A 14,089-nucleotide genomic window follows, 5' to 3' on the forward strand; every position below is an offset into this window, starting at 1 on the left:
ATTTATTTTTTATTTTTCAGCTTGCAGCGAGAGGTTTAATTTTCACTTCCTTCCAGCGGCTCTCTGCGCTCCCGGGAGGTGGGGCGCCTGGCATCCGTGTGTGGTTTTCGGGTAGTAACTTCTTGCCGGGAGGCCGCCCGCCTCCACCCTCCGCGGCGGCGTGACGTCACGGGCGATGCCCGGGTCCCCGCCCGGCCTATAAAGCGGCAGGTGCGCGCAGCACCTCCGGAATGTTCGCACACCTGGCGCCCGAGCCTGAGCCCAGGGAACCTGAGCCCAGACATCCCGAGACGAGCTCCAGGAGCTGCCTCCAGCGCCCCAGGCTGGCCGGGCCTGCGAGCTCGGCCACGCGGCCCCCCGCGTCCCAGCTCTCGGCCACCACCGCCTCTTCCCGCCCGCAGCTGCCGGCCGAGTTGCCCCAGAGACCGCGACGCCGCCGCTCCGAGGGACCAATGAGAGCCCCGCTGCTGCCGCCGGCGCCCGTGGTGCTGTCGCTCCTCATCTTCGGCTCAGGTGAGGACATCCCGGCTCTGAGCTGCCCGTAGCTTCTCCCACCCAGGGCAAACAGGTCTTCTCTTGGATTTTGCTGCTGCTTCTCAAAAAAAAAAAAAAAAAAAAAAGAAAGCCGCCTCTGGGTGTCCCCCGACTCTGTCCGGTGGAAAGTAATCGACATACCGGCCCCTCCTATGGAGGTAGAGAAAAGAGGCCGGGTGTCTGCCAGCAGGAGGGTGCCTGAGAATCTTCATACTCTCACTTTAGTCCAGAGGAAGGAGAGCTTAGAGATCCTGTGATCCAGACCCTTTCTTTTACAGATCAAGAAACAGAGGTCCAGAGCGGTGAAGTGATTTCCAGAGATCTTGGAGAAGAGTAGTTAAGTCCCAGACCAAGGAGTTCTACCTCCTACCTAAATTCTCCGTCTCCTCTGTCAAGTGATTTTGTTTTTACCATTCTAGAGGGCCTGGCATCGTCCCAGGGAGTTCTACTTAAAAGCACCTCTCTAACACTGTTTTGAGACCTAAAAAATCCGCCTGCCAAGCAGGAGACGCGGATTCAAGCCCTAGGTTGGGAAGATCCCCTGGAGAAGGAAATGATAATCCACTCCAGGATTGTTGCCTGGAAAATTCCTTGAACAGAGGAGGCTGGCTTGCTACAGTCCATGGGGTCGCAAAATAGTCCTACACGATTTAGCCGCTAAGCAACAAACGATAAAGCAGGGGCTTGAAACTGGCCCCCAAGTCTTAGTCCCTAGTTTCTTCTCTATGTGAGGGGAATAATAAGAGACAATGACAGTAAGAAAATTATTACCAACTACTATTCATATTACTTTTTACATTTGATACGCATACTCTTTTTAAAAAGGTAAGCATGTGTTAAAAAGATATTGGATTTATCTCTAGAATCTGTTTATTAAAATGGAACAGGTAACATTCTATTGTATATATGTATATGAAGTTATGGTCATATTGTTACCTCTCAAATAATTATACATTAATTTGCCTATTTGGCAGGTTTTTTATGTGGAAATTAATGTAGATTATCTGTGGAAAAGAAAACCTAAATGAAAGAAGCTCTGTAATTGGGACAGTTGAGTTTGCTTGTTGGCAGAGTATGAAGCAGCTTTCATAAGTGACTCAATCACAAACAATAACACATGTGCAGTCACTGCTTTGAAGATAAACATTCCTTCCGAACAGAATTGACTGGAGAGAAAAGGCACCCCGCTTTACTTTTTCTTTTCTCCTCTTATTCTCACTCCCATAGCCCATTATACTGCTGGATTAGATGTCAATGACACCTACTCTGGAAAAGGAGAACCATTTTCTGGGGACCACAGTGCTGACAGATTTGAGGTGACCTCAAGAAGTGAGATTTCCTCTGCAAGTGAAACGCCTCCTGGTGGCGAACTGTCCTCGGAGATCGACTATGACTATGCAGAGGAGTATGATAATGAACCACAGATATCTGGCTATATTGTAGATGATTCAGTCAGAGGTGAGTAGAGGAGAAGGTGACAGTATAACCTATAAGATATGTGGTTTGTATGAGCAAAGCTGCTTCCAAAGAAAAGCCTCTCCAAGATCTTCCCAGTGGCTTTCTTGTGTGTGTGACTGTTCTGCATCCCGCTAGTTAAGCTGGAAACTGAGATAGAAAGAGCTTTTAGTGGGCACAACCTTTGTGTATGGAGCTCTAACAAACGTTTCATATCTGGGAAGTCTAATCTTCACAACTTTATGAGGTAGGAATTGTTACATTTTACAGCTGTGATAACTGAACCTTAAGAAGGTTAAGCATTTTGCCGAAAGTTCCACAGCCAGAATGAGAAACTCCAATCTGTTGGATTTCAGATACTCTGCCACATGACCAATCCCCCATGTGAGAAATCAATATAGACATCAACCAATCTCATATACTTTATATCTCAGCTTTTATAGCCTCTCCCCACCACCATTTTTCTCTAAATTACTGCAGTTGGACACAAATAGGGCTTCCCTCATAGCTCAGTTGGTAAAGAATTTGCCTGTGGTGCGGGAGACTCAGGTAAGGGAACAGAAAGATGTAATGGGAAAAGAATGATTGGATCTTAGCCACTGTGTATTGTGCTGCGACATTGGTAATAATAATAGTAATGTCACTTTCTGGAAATATTAAAGAACAAATATGCATGGATTTTATGTCACTAAAATCTCTGTTTAACCCCAAATCTCATTTGTCAGTTAAATAATAGTGACCTATAATTTCTTCTCTTCTGCTGTTAACTGATTTTTCAAAAAGAGCATTTACTTAAAATGAGGGTACCAGAGAAAGAGGTCACTATTGTTCATTACTCTCATATTACTTTGGAGTTTGAGGGCAGACGAGATCATCAGTAAATCAGATCTAAATATCCTAGGAGCATCCATTATGAAGGCAAAGTTTAAAGCATCTTCTTTCCTGATCTTAGTTTCCCTGACTCCTCTCTGTCTAGCTCCCAGAACTGGTGAAGGAATAGCAAGTGATAACATGAAGACAATGACAGGTGGGAAAAGTTTTATCAAACACTCCATTTTCCTCCCTTGCTCCACACCTCCTTTATGTGCTTTTGCATAAGGTGGGAAAGGGGTCCATCTATAATTCTTATTTTGGGAGGGGAATGAGATGAGACCATTAAGAAATTTTGCTCTTAAAGATGTTTCAAGTTAGCATTTCATAAGGCCAAATGAATTGATGATGATGAATGAAAATGGTTGGGGCCAAAATTACAATGCACTGTAAAATACAGTGAAAATTGATCCATGAAGATAATGTCTATTGTAATACTTCAGCATAGTGACTATCTCTGTTTAAAATTTGTAATGTATCTGTAAAGTGCTGTAATATCGATTTAAAATGTTTCTGTTAGAGGAACTGTTCTAATTTGGGGTACTTTTCTTATCATCAGAGGGAAGTTTCAACGCAAAAATTGCATAGCCACCTATTAAACATTGCTCCTAATTTGACTATTGTTAATGTTGATATAATGACTGCTAAAATGCTCAAAGTATTTAATTTTTCATTACCTTAATCACAGGGCTCCAGCTTTGCTACCCTTCCTTATGTTTCTAGAGTTCTCTATTTACCGGGCACTGCAGAACCATTATGACTAACTTTATTATGACTTTATGACTCTTTTCTCTGGGCTCACTAAATACTTGCTCAGATAAACTTATGTAGAGATTAGTAAAACAAAATGCACAGCTCTAACATAGAAACTCCTCCTTCCTATATTTAATGTGTGGGTAAACTATACCCTGCATAGCTATAACACTGAACAAAGGTTTCTGTGAATCTGAAGAGTTAGGATGAACCCATGAAGCATCAAGTACAAATATTTCTGGACTTCTATTTTTCAAATAGATTGATCACAGAAATTAGCCCCCAGAAAGTATCAATTAATTATAATCTGTTATAATCTGGGAGTTGAAGAAAGTTAACTCTAATGTATAATTCTGTTTTCTCCACCTCAGGTAATACACACCAATTCCCAACTATGATAGCACAAGACTGATATGAGTAGAGAAAATCACCAAATATACTCAAACCCCGCTTTAACTAATGGAACTGAGCTTTTCCCAGAGAAAACATAATATAATTGGGTATTAATAGGCTTTAACATCCCAGCACTGCCATTTTCTAGCTACTGTCTTAGTGCAATTTACTTCTCTTTACTCGACTCTACTTTTTCTCATCTATATCATGTAGATAGTCATAATACATTCAAGTGTGATTTGGGTTTAATTAAATTAATGCTTGTTACCAAGAACCTTGTATGTATTAAAGTAAAAACAAATGTTTAAAATATTTCATGGATTTTCTTAGACAAGTAACTCCTATTATTCCTGTTATCAGTAATAATAATGCTGATACAAATAAATCAAAATATGTTTTTAAGCTAATAAAATAACAAATGTGTTCAAATTCTAAGTGCCACATAGTACAGATATTGTCTTTGTTCAATTATGTATATGAGTTGTGTTAAAAAATGTGACTGATAAGGCTGTTACCCTGTGAACTTTCACTGCTAGGACATTTTTCTCTCATGTCTTCAAAATGGTGTTCCACATAAAGAGAGAAATAAAGATTTATTTGTCAATAAATCTTTTCTTTTCTTTTTTATTTTTTTAGTTGAACAGGTAGTTAAGCCTAAGAAAAACAAAACGGAAAGTGAAAAGACTTCAGATAAACCCAAAAGAAAGAAAAAGGGAGGCAAAAATGGAAAAAACAGAAGAAACAGAAAGAGGAAAAATCTGTGTGATACAGAATTTCAAAATTTCTGCATTCATGGAAAATGCACATTTTTAGAGCAACTGGAAACAGTATCATGCCAGTAAGTTGCCTTAAATCATATGGAATTCTATATTTCTAACACTGTGTATGAAACCCTTAGTTGCAAAAAACCATTTTTTTTCAATATATAAACCAATAGTTGGCAAACTTCCTTAAAGAAGCAGATATGAAATATTTTGGGTGTTGTGGGTCAAGATTATGTATGGTTATCATATAACCAAGTAAAACATGGCCATTTAAAACTGTAAAATTAAAGAAAAAAAACTTTTTTCAGCTTGTGTGCTATAAAAGACCTAGCAAATGGCCAAATTTGACCTGTGGGCAATAGTTTCCTGAACCCTGGTGGAAATCATCATTTTGCAATATATATTTTACAAAACCTCTTGATAAAAAAGGAACTAAGGTAGTTTTCACTTAATGTTGTTCTTGCTTCCTTCCCTCTAAAAGCTGCTAGCACATTAAATGGTAGTAGAATGTATTAGCTGCATAACAAGCCACTGAATTCATCAGTTGGTCATACAAGGAGCACAAAGAATGAAAAGGCGTGTCCTCTTGGAATATCACACCCAGACTAATCTCAACTTGTTCTTATACTAATAGACCTTAGGTGCGAATGCGTTCTACAGCTCATCATTTTGAAATACAAATAAATGCCTGGACTGATTTTTTGAATGCTAGAATTAATGATGGTTTGTGATCAGGAAAGTAAATGTAAAATTTATTGGAATCTTTTCAGTGATTATAATTTTAAAATGTGGGTTATTTGCAGATGTTATCCAGAGTACTTTGGTGAACGATGTGGGGAAAAGTCCATGAAGACTCAGAGCATGGTCGACAGCGATTTATCAAAAATTGCTTTAGCAGCTATAGCTGCTTTCGTCTCCGCCATGACCTTCACAGCTATTGCTATTGTTATTACAATCCTGTAAGTAAGGCATGTCTTTAAAATCCCTAATAAAGTAATGCCAGGTTGATTTTTTTCAGGATTTCTATCTTAATGTGGTATCATATTTTACGTGAGTTATTCTATTAGTGGTATGTGATATTTGGCCATATCTTTACATTTTATTGACAATTCACAGAATATGGTTAAGTGCATTCCTTTGGCCATCATTGAAGCTTAACATATGAACCCCTTTCTTGAACTTAAAAATTGATGGTTTTGTTTCATGTTATATGTCTACTCATGGCTACTTCTGAATCTCAGATTGTTGATATCTTCTATTAGTATATTAAGCTTAAGCAAGCTTCCCAGAAGCTAATTAAGAATTAGGTTGTCAGAGACATTACTTTGATACTAAAAATTAACAAAGAGCTTCAAACCAGGAGCCAAGAAAAGATGTCTTCTGCTTCTGTCAGAATGCAAAATTCTGAGTTAGGAATTTGATAGCATGGTACTGACTTATTAGAGCTTATGCCTATTTTATAATTGTCCAATGCAATATGGGAATTCAATTACTAAAAAACAAAACAAAACATTTCCTCCAAATGGCATGGCATAGGAAGCAGGGACAATTCTATTACTGTTTCACTCTAGCAGTATCTTCCCTGTGCTCATAATAACAGATCACTTACTTCACTTCATGACCAATGAATGTTAGAACTAAACTGTCCTAGGTAGTAGCCACTGGTGGGTATGTAAAAATGGCATTGTCTGTCAAACAAAAGTCAGTAGATGAAGGAGCTTCAGGGAGGGTGTGAATGGCTCTGAAATGACTCATGTGCTACTGGAGCTTGGGAAAAGCAAGACTCATTATTCTAATTTTAGGTCTTGGTAAATTACTTTTAACAACTGGATTGCATACATGATCTACTCCTGCCATTCAGGAAACAAGGAATTATCTTCTGTCATTGTTTACTATTAGTTTAAACTCAGATCAGCTAATGATAAAATGCTAGGTAAAACACAATTTTATGATGCACGTAAAGTTTGATGTGTGGCTTAAATTTGTTTTGTACATCAGAGAAATTATTTCGGTCTGTTGGTACCTCAAGCCCGATATGATATGCAAATGTGTTTAGGAAAAATGCACTCAGACACCATTAATATTTGACGTAGAATTACAGAAGAAGAAACTGCCAGTTAGGGAAGATGTTTTGAAAGAATTATTCAAAAACTCATAATTATTCAAGTTGAAATATTTAATAACCCTTTGGAAAAGTACGGAAAAACTTTGTCATGCTTTCCTTTTCTTTTGTATTCTTCCCTGTATTTGAAACACATCGCAAATACCAGCCTAAGACAGAGTTGCTGCTTTTTCATATCTGAAATCAGTTTCTTCCCAAACATCAGAACTAAAGTTCTTAAGATTTTAATAATAACATTTAGTAGATAAAAAAGCTAATAAAAATTGAATTGCTTGAACAACACTAAAACATTTCAGACCATTGAGTGTTTTGGTAACAGGTAGAAATAAAATTAGAAATATTTATTATATTTAGAAATAAAATAAATTTGTTTTTAAGCCTGTATAAAAAACCAAAACCTAAGCATTTACATTAGTTTGTGCAAGCATACAGCCCTTCTGTGGTAAAACTATACTATCTTTTTCCAGTTGTGCCTGCAATTGTGCTATTTTGGGGAAAAATATGGATATGTTTCATGCCTTCTAAAAGTTTGCATCCCAATGCACATTTGTTTAAATCTCAGTACTCTGGGAATATGTTTATATAAAATCAACATAAAGATTCCCTTAAAAGAACATTGGTGATAATTTTAGCTGGCTTTAGTTTTAGGTTTGGTGGAATGGTCCGTAAGTGTATAGTGGTCCATAAGGACTCATGAAAGAAATTCCCTGTGCTCATGAAACCCCAGTCAATGTATAAATGAATAGAACTTTGGTGACAGTAGAATATCTTGTTCTCTGAAGGCTTCGAAGACGATACCTCAGGGGATATGAAGGTGTCGCTGAAGAACGAAAGAAACTTCGACAAGAAAATGGAAATGGACATGCTGTAGCCTAACTGAAGGTATTATTGCAGGTTGGAGTTTTAAAAGATATCTTTAAATAATATTTTACAATTTAAAAACATAAAGTCTAATTGTCTGAAGAAAAATGAGAAAAGCATGTTTTCTTAATGGTATACTACGAACATTGGCTACACAAAAGTGTTATTCTTTCAGCTTGAGTTGCAGTTCTATATTGAGAATGGACCATGTCTTTACTATTCTAAGGGATAGAAAAATGAAGGAGACACAAATTCTGTTCTCAAAGAGCTTAGTGTTTTGAAGAGAGAAAAAAATGCAAGAAACGAGACTATCAGGGGGAGTAAAATATATGTCATACAAAAGGAACTAATGGAATATGAGGAGTTTCCAGTGAAGGAGGGATAGAACCCAGTGGGCTGCATTTAGGGAGCAGAAAAAGATGCAATAGAGGATGGCTTTGGAAGTGAGCCTCAAAGAACTGATGAGCCTGGGACAAGTGATTATAAGTGGAAAGGAAGATCAATAGTGTGAGATGGGCTAGATTATTTTAGAAAGGTTTGAAAGATGACCTAGATCAAATGGTGTTGGAGAAGATAAGGTTGAACTGATAGGCTGAGCTCATATGGTGGAGAGCCAACATCAGGGCACCTGCACTACAAATGTGAGGAAGTAGAAACAGCAGTGGGATATCCTTGCACAGAAAAGAAGCAGGAATGGAGAGAGGCTCACACTTGAGAGGAAACTTGGTTAGTGTACAGACTGTAGTTCCTTTTTTTTTTTTTTTTTTTAATTTTTGTAAAGAGAGAGAGCTGAACATGTTGTATGGAGAAAGTATGGAGAGGGATATTTCGTTGATAACTAAAGTCAACAGCTGATGAAACAGACTTCCACAAGAATGGGGAGGCAAGGAGATCAAGGACACTGTTAACATCAGTCCAAAGAAGGAACTCCATTTCCTCAGACATTTTGGAAACATCCTCAAGTTATTGGGTTGGCCAAAAACTATGATTTTTCCTTACAGTCTTACAGAAAAACTCGAATACACTTTTTGGCCAGCCCAATATTATTTTTTGCCTTCAATTGCTTTAAGAATTACTTGAGATACTTGCTAAATATGCATATTTCTAAGCCAAATCCTAAATCTACTAAATATGCAGTTCCATTTTTTATTAACATTCCAGATGCTTGGAGAACACTATCTTTAGCATTGGTTAAGTACAGGCATTGTGTTCTGAGCCTATTACAGAATTAGCTCAGTAAGTCACGAAATAGATAATTATCCATGCCGATGCTATACTCAATACTTATTCATCAAAAGTTATTAATGAATTGGCTTAATGTTCTGAAGCTAAAGTCACCAGCATGAATAAGAGTTTATTTTTGGTTGTTTAGTGCAATTGAAATTTCTCAAAGGAGGTCTGGAATGACTTTAGGAAAAGGAATATGCTGTGTTGGCACATTGTGGCTGCCTATTAACTGGTAGCTACTATTATTATGCCCTTGGTACTAATTATCCTAAATTAACTGTATATCATAAATATACTGAGCCACTTAATCTTTGTTTTTAATTATGTCCGCTTCATAGATTTGGTTAGGAAAACTATTTCTCATCACTATTCTCAGTGCTGTAATTTTAATAAACAGAATTTGACGAAACAGGTTTGAACACAGTCTTCTACTCGAGTATGCATATAACCGAAGCAGATGTGAAAGACAGATTCAAGTCAGAAGGGCTAGTTTGTCTCTGAAAAGCTTTTAGCACTTTCCACAGGACATCCTAGGGGGGAAAAAAAGATTGGCAGAAATTCTGATTGATGATTATTCTTTGACCTTATCTCAAAGCTATGTTGGAATTGGGCTGTCTCTAACAGTTCGATTTATTTTCCAACAGGGTATCAGATCGGAATCACTGAAAGTCACAGCTGCAAGTGATACATGGGTTCTCCTTATCAGCAAATCCTAAGAAAACGGAACCTTTTTATTCTGATGGTTTTAAACTTTCAATTGTCACTTTTTAATGCTAAGTCTTATTTCTGTACATAAAGATGCATGGAGATAAAAACTATTTTTTCAAGTTGTAAATAATTTATTTAATATTTAATGGAAGTGTATTTATTTTACAGTTCATTAAACTTTTTTTTTTTAATCAAACAGATTGAGAGTTTGAATGTGACTTTTGAGATTGTAAGACTTTAGGGTATTTGTCTAACATTTAAATGATCATTTTAAAAGGAGTTCCTTCCCCCCCCCTTTTTTTTTTTTACTGTTTTGATGTTTATTTTCAAAACTTAACTGTTTTTTTAAAAAGTATTCTTAATGGGAAAATTATTAACTAGAGTCACTTAGTCCTCTCACAGATACTGATGTCCCAAACTGTTCTTTCTTATTCCACATAGAACTTGCAAGTCCAATAAATTATAAAAGCTTCTAAAATCAACATGTGGCATAGCTTCTCTGGTATAGTAGACATAGATATTATAAAAGAGAGAAAATATATTGCCCATCATTATCATCACCATAAACAAGAAAGGAATAAGGTTTGAACATGGCCTTTTGCATGAACCAGGAAGTATTTAGATTTGAGACTTCTTTCCCTAATATCATGACATAAATGTATAAAGCATTTAAAACATACTCTTCTTTTTCTCCACTTGCTACTCTTTTCTTACATTATTTTAAACAAATACATGTGTATTTCTGGTGAATGTTCTTTCAAAAGCATTAAGGTTGTGGAATGATTCACAGTCATCCCTGACTGGTCAACTAAAGTGACCTGGGTGAAAAACAAAATAACCTTTCTGTTGTGCAGGATATATTTTGAGAATATTCACCAGTAATAAGCATATTCCCAGCAATCATCTCATGGAATTTTATGGATGAAAGGTGCCTCAAATACCAACACTTCCATCTGTCTCTAACATGCATGTGGTTGCTCAGTTGTGTCCTACTCTTTGTGACCCTTTGGACTGTAGCCCTCTAGGCTCCTCTGTGCATGGAATTTTTCAGGCAAGAATGCTAGAGTGCATTGCCATTTCCTCCTCCGGGTAATCTTCCTGACCCAGGGATTGAACCCATGCCTCCTGCAACTCTGGAATTACAGGCGGATGGATTCTACACCTACTGAGCCACTGGGATTTCCAAATTCTTGCCCAGTGACCATCTAACCAATTGGCTTCCAGTCTCACACATTATTAATTGAGTTTAAAATCTCAAAGTGGCAATCCTCATCACAACCCTGACACTCTCCTCACAGTTTCTGACTTAAATGGTCAGGGGTGGGTCATTGGTCCCTGTGTTTTTTAAAGATTCCTATTTACAGTCAGTGTTGAGAACCTCTGGTTCACCTCTGTGTGCACATCTAAAGTATACATTGTCCCCAGCATCAGTTACTGATTCTTTATTGTAGATGACTCAAATATAGTGCTAGGGATATAAGACAAAAAAGCCTTTATTTTGGGACATTTACCACCAAACTGGTGGGAGAGTATGTCTTGTCAATACAGTGCAGTAAATAGCTGGATTAAGATATGTACCAGAATTCATAGGATTTAGAGGAGCTCTTATCCAGACCAGGCTGACTGGGGCAGGAAGGGTTTCTTGAAGAGGGCCCACCTGAGATAATCTTTGAAGGGTGAGTAGAAGTTATGTAGAGAAACCATTAGAGTCACAAGTAAATTACAAAGTCATCAAAGAGTATGCCTCAAAAAGGAAAATATATAAAATAGTGCAGGATTACTGAAACAAAGGGTAAAGTCAAGAGAGTCTATAAAAAGGAAGTTGGAGTGGTCAGAGCAGGGGCACACAGGGCACTTAACTTACACTGTAAGTTAAATGAGGAACCACTGAAGCCAGCTGATCAAGGATAGTACTGATCATTTGTATTTCAAGTAGGTTAGCAGTCAACCATATGGTGAAGGTAAAGCCCAAAGCCAGAGTAGGAACATTAGCTTGGAAGCCGTTGAAATATTCCAAGAGTGAAAAGAAAAACAGTTGAAGTTGGGAAGTTAAGGGAGGGAATGAGAAACCCAACATGTATTTGGAGATGTTTTTGTAGATTGAAAAAGCAAAAATAAGGTGATGTATTATTGCAAACAAAGCAGAGGGAACAAGATAGTGAGAGGAGAGAAGAAATCTTGCGTGGCCTTCAGGTTCCTGGCTTTAGTGGCTAGGAAGATAGTGACACAATTTTAAGTAGCCATCTCTTGAACTAGCTTATTGAATATTCTAAAAGAAAAGCATGGCTTTTTAGTTACACTTGAATGAAGAATGTCTCTTCTCTATTTCATAAAATCACCCTTTCTACTTTTTAATGGATTTGTGAAGAAATGAGTACCAGCCTGAACAATCAGTCAACTGAATCAACACTGGCCCTCACCTCCTAGCTGAAATTGAGCAGATGAGAGGAAAAACTAGGTCTACAAGTGTGATAATAAATGCAGCTTTGGATCTGTCGAGTTTGAGATATCAGGAGATATCTATTAATAGGAAGCAGTTGGATATACAAGTTTGAAATCCAGTGAGGTGAAGAATTATACATTGAGAGTTGTCAAAATATATATGTTGTAACTGAAGCCACAAAATGCTCAAGATTACCAAATGAAGTGCTAATGAGTTTGCAGAAAAGTACATTTGAATTGAAAAATCTCAGTTGTCACCAAACACTGGGAAGGATGACTCAGGCTTCTAGAGTCACTGTGAAGGTTCTAGGCAATTTCCTATTATTCCGTGTAATTTCTTAGTCCTTAAAACAAAATAAAAGTTTATTGAACCATTACAGGAGAAGATGGAAAAGCACTATAGAGTCAGCAAAAACAAGACCTAGAGCTGACTGTGGCTCAGATCATGAGCTCTTTACTGCAAAATTCAGGCTTAAATTGAAGAAAGTAGGGAAAACCACTAGGCCATTCAGGTATGACTTAAATCAAATCTCTTATGCTTATGCAGTGGAAGTGACAAATAGATTCAAGGGATTAGATCTGATAGACCAAGTGTCTGAAGACTATAGATAGAGGTTTGTAACACTGTACAGGAGGCAGTGACCAAAACCATCCCCAAGAAAGAGAAATGCAAAAGGCAAAACCGTTGTCTGAGGAAGCCTTACAGATAGCAGAGTAAAGAAGAGAAGCAAAAGGCAAAGGAGAAAAAAAGAAAGACATACCCATCTGAATGCAGAGTTCCAAAGAACAGCAAGGAGAAATAAGAAAGCCTTCTTTAGTGATCAATGCAAGGGAATAGAAGGAAACAATAGAATGGGAAGGACTAGCAATCTTAAGAAAGTTAGAGATACCAAGGGAACATTTCATGCAAAGATGAGCACAAAAAGGACAAAAATGATATGGACCTAATAGAAGCAGAAGATTTTAAGTGACAAGAATACACAGAACTATACAAAAAAGGTCTTAATGATCCAGATAATCACAATGTTGTGATCATTCACCTAGAGCCAAACATCCTGGAATGTAAAGTCAAGAGGGAAGTATTATTACAAACAAAGCTAGTGGAGGTAATGGAATTCCAGCTGAGCTATTTTAAATCCTAAAACATGATGCTGTGAAAGTGCTCCAGTCAATATGCCAGCAAATCTGGAAAACTCAGCAGTGGCCACAGGACTGGAAAAGGTCAGTTTTCATTCCAATCTTGAAGAAGGGCAATGCCAAAGAATGTTCAAAGTACCACACAAGTACACTCATCTCACACACTAACAAGTCATGCTCAAAATCCTTCAAGCTAGGCTTCAACAGTATGTGAACTGAGGACTTTCAGATATGCAATCTGGATTTAGAAAAGGCAGAGGAACCAGAGAACAAATTGCCAACATCCATTGGAACATAGAGAAAAGCAAGAGAGTTCCAGAAAAACATCCACTTTTGCTTTATTGACTACACCAAAGCCTTTGACTGTGTGTATCATGACAAACTGTGGGAAATTCTTCAAGAGATGGGAATACCAGACCTCATGACCTGCCTCCTGAGAAATCTGTATGCAGGTCAAAAAGCATCAGTTAAAACTAGACATGGAACAATAGTTCAGTTCAGTCGCTCAGTTGTGTCTGACTCTTTGCGACCCCATGAACCGCAGCATGCCAGGCCTCCCTGTCTATCACCAACTCCCGGGGTTCACCCAAACCCATGTCCATCGAGTTGGTGATGCCATCCAACCATCTCACCCTCTGTCATCCCCTTCTCCTCCTGTCCTCAATCTATCCCAGCATCAGCGTCTTTTCAAATGAGTCAGTTCTTCGCATCAGGTGACCAAAGTATTGGAGTTTCAGCTTCAACATCAGTCCTATCAATGAATACCGAGGACTGATCTCCTTTAGGATACACTGGTTTGATCTCCTTGCAGTCCAAGGACAAC

At 38.0% G+C, this 14,089-nt stretch overlaps 1 protein-coding gene across 1 annotated transcript; it reads left to right on the plus strand.

Moving 5' to 3' along the window:
* Positions 1-452: 452 nt before the first annotated feature.
* On the plus strand, positions 453-9,701 carry AREG (amphiregulin). The gene is made up of 6 exons (XM_052642394.1): positions 453-513; positions 1,762-1,992; positions 4,642-4,843; positions 5,573-5,728; positions 7,674-7,773; positions 9,624-9,701. The coding sequence occupies exons 1-5, from the start codon at positions 453-455 to the stop codon at positions 7,765-7,767; spliced, it is 744 nt and encodes a 247-aa protein (XP_052498354.1). The 3' UTR covers positions 7,768-7,773; positions 9,624-9,701.
* Positions 9,702-14,089: the final 4,388 nt, after the last annotated feature.

This window comes from Budorcas taxicolor, chromosome 6, assembly GCF_023091745.1.
Source record: "Budorcas taxicolor isolate Tak-1 chromosome 6, Takin1.1, whole genome shotgun sequence".
Taxonomy (NCBI): domain Eukaryota; kingdom Metazoa; phylum Chordata; class Mammalia; order Artiodactyla; family Bovidae; genus Budorcas; species Budorcas taxicolor.

Bases quoted from the DNA above. Each gene is read 5' to 3' on its own strand.
- AREG (XM_052642394.1), top strand. From the start codon at position 453: ATGAGAGCCCCGCTGCTGCCGCCGGCGCCCGTGGTGCTGTCGCTCCTC. The intron at 4,844-5,572 runs GTAAGTTGCCTT...GGTTATTTGCAG, and splicing joins CTGGAAACAGTATCATGCCA to ATGTTATCCAGAGTACTTTG. The intron at 5,729-7,673 runs GTAAGTAAGGCA...TGTTCTCTGAAG, and splicing joins GCTATTGTTATTACAATCCT to GCTTCGAAGACGATACCTCA.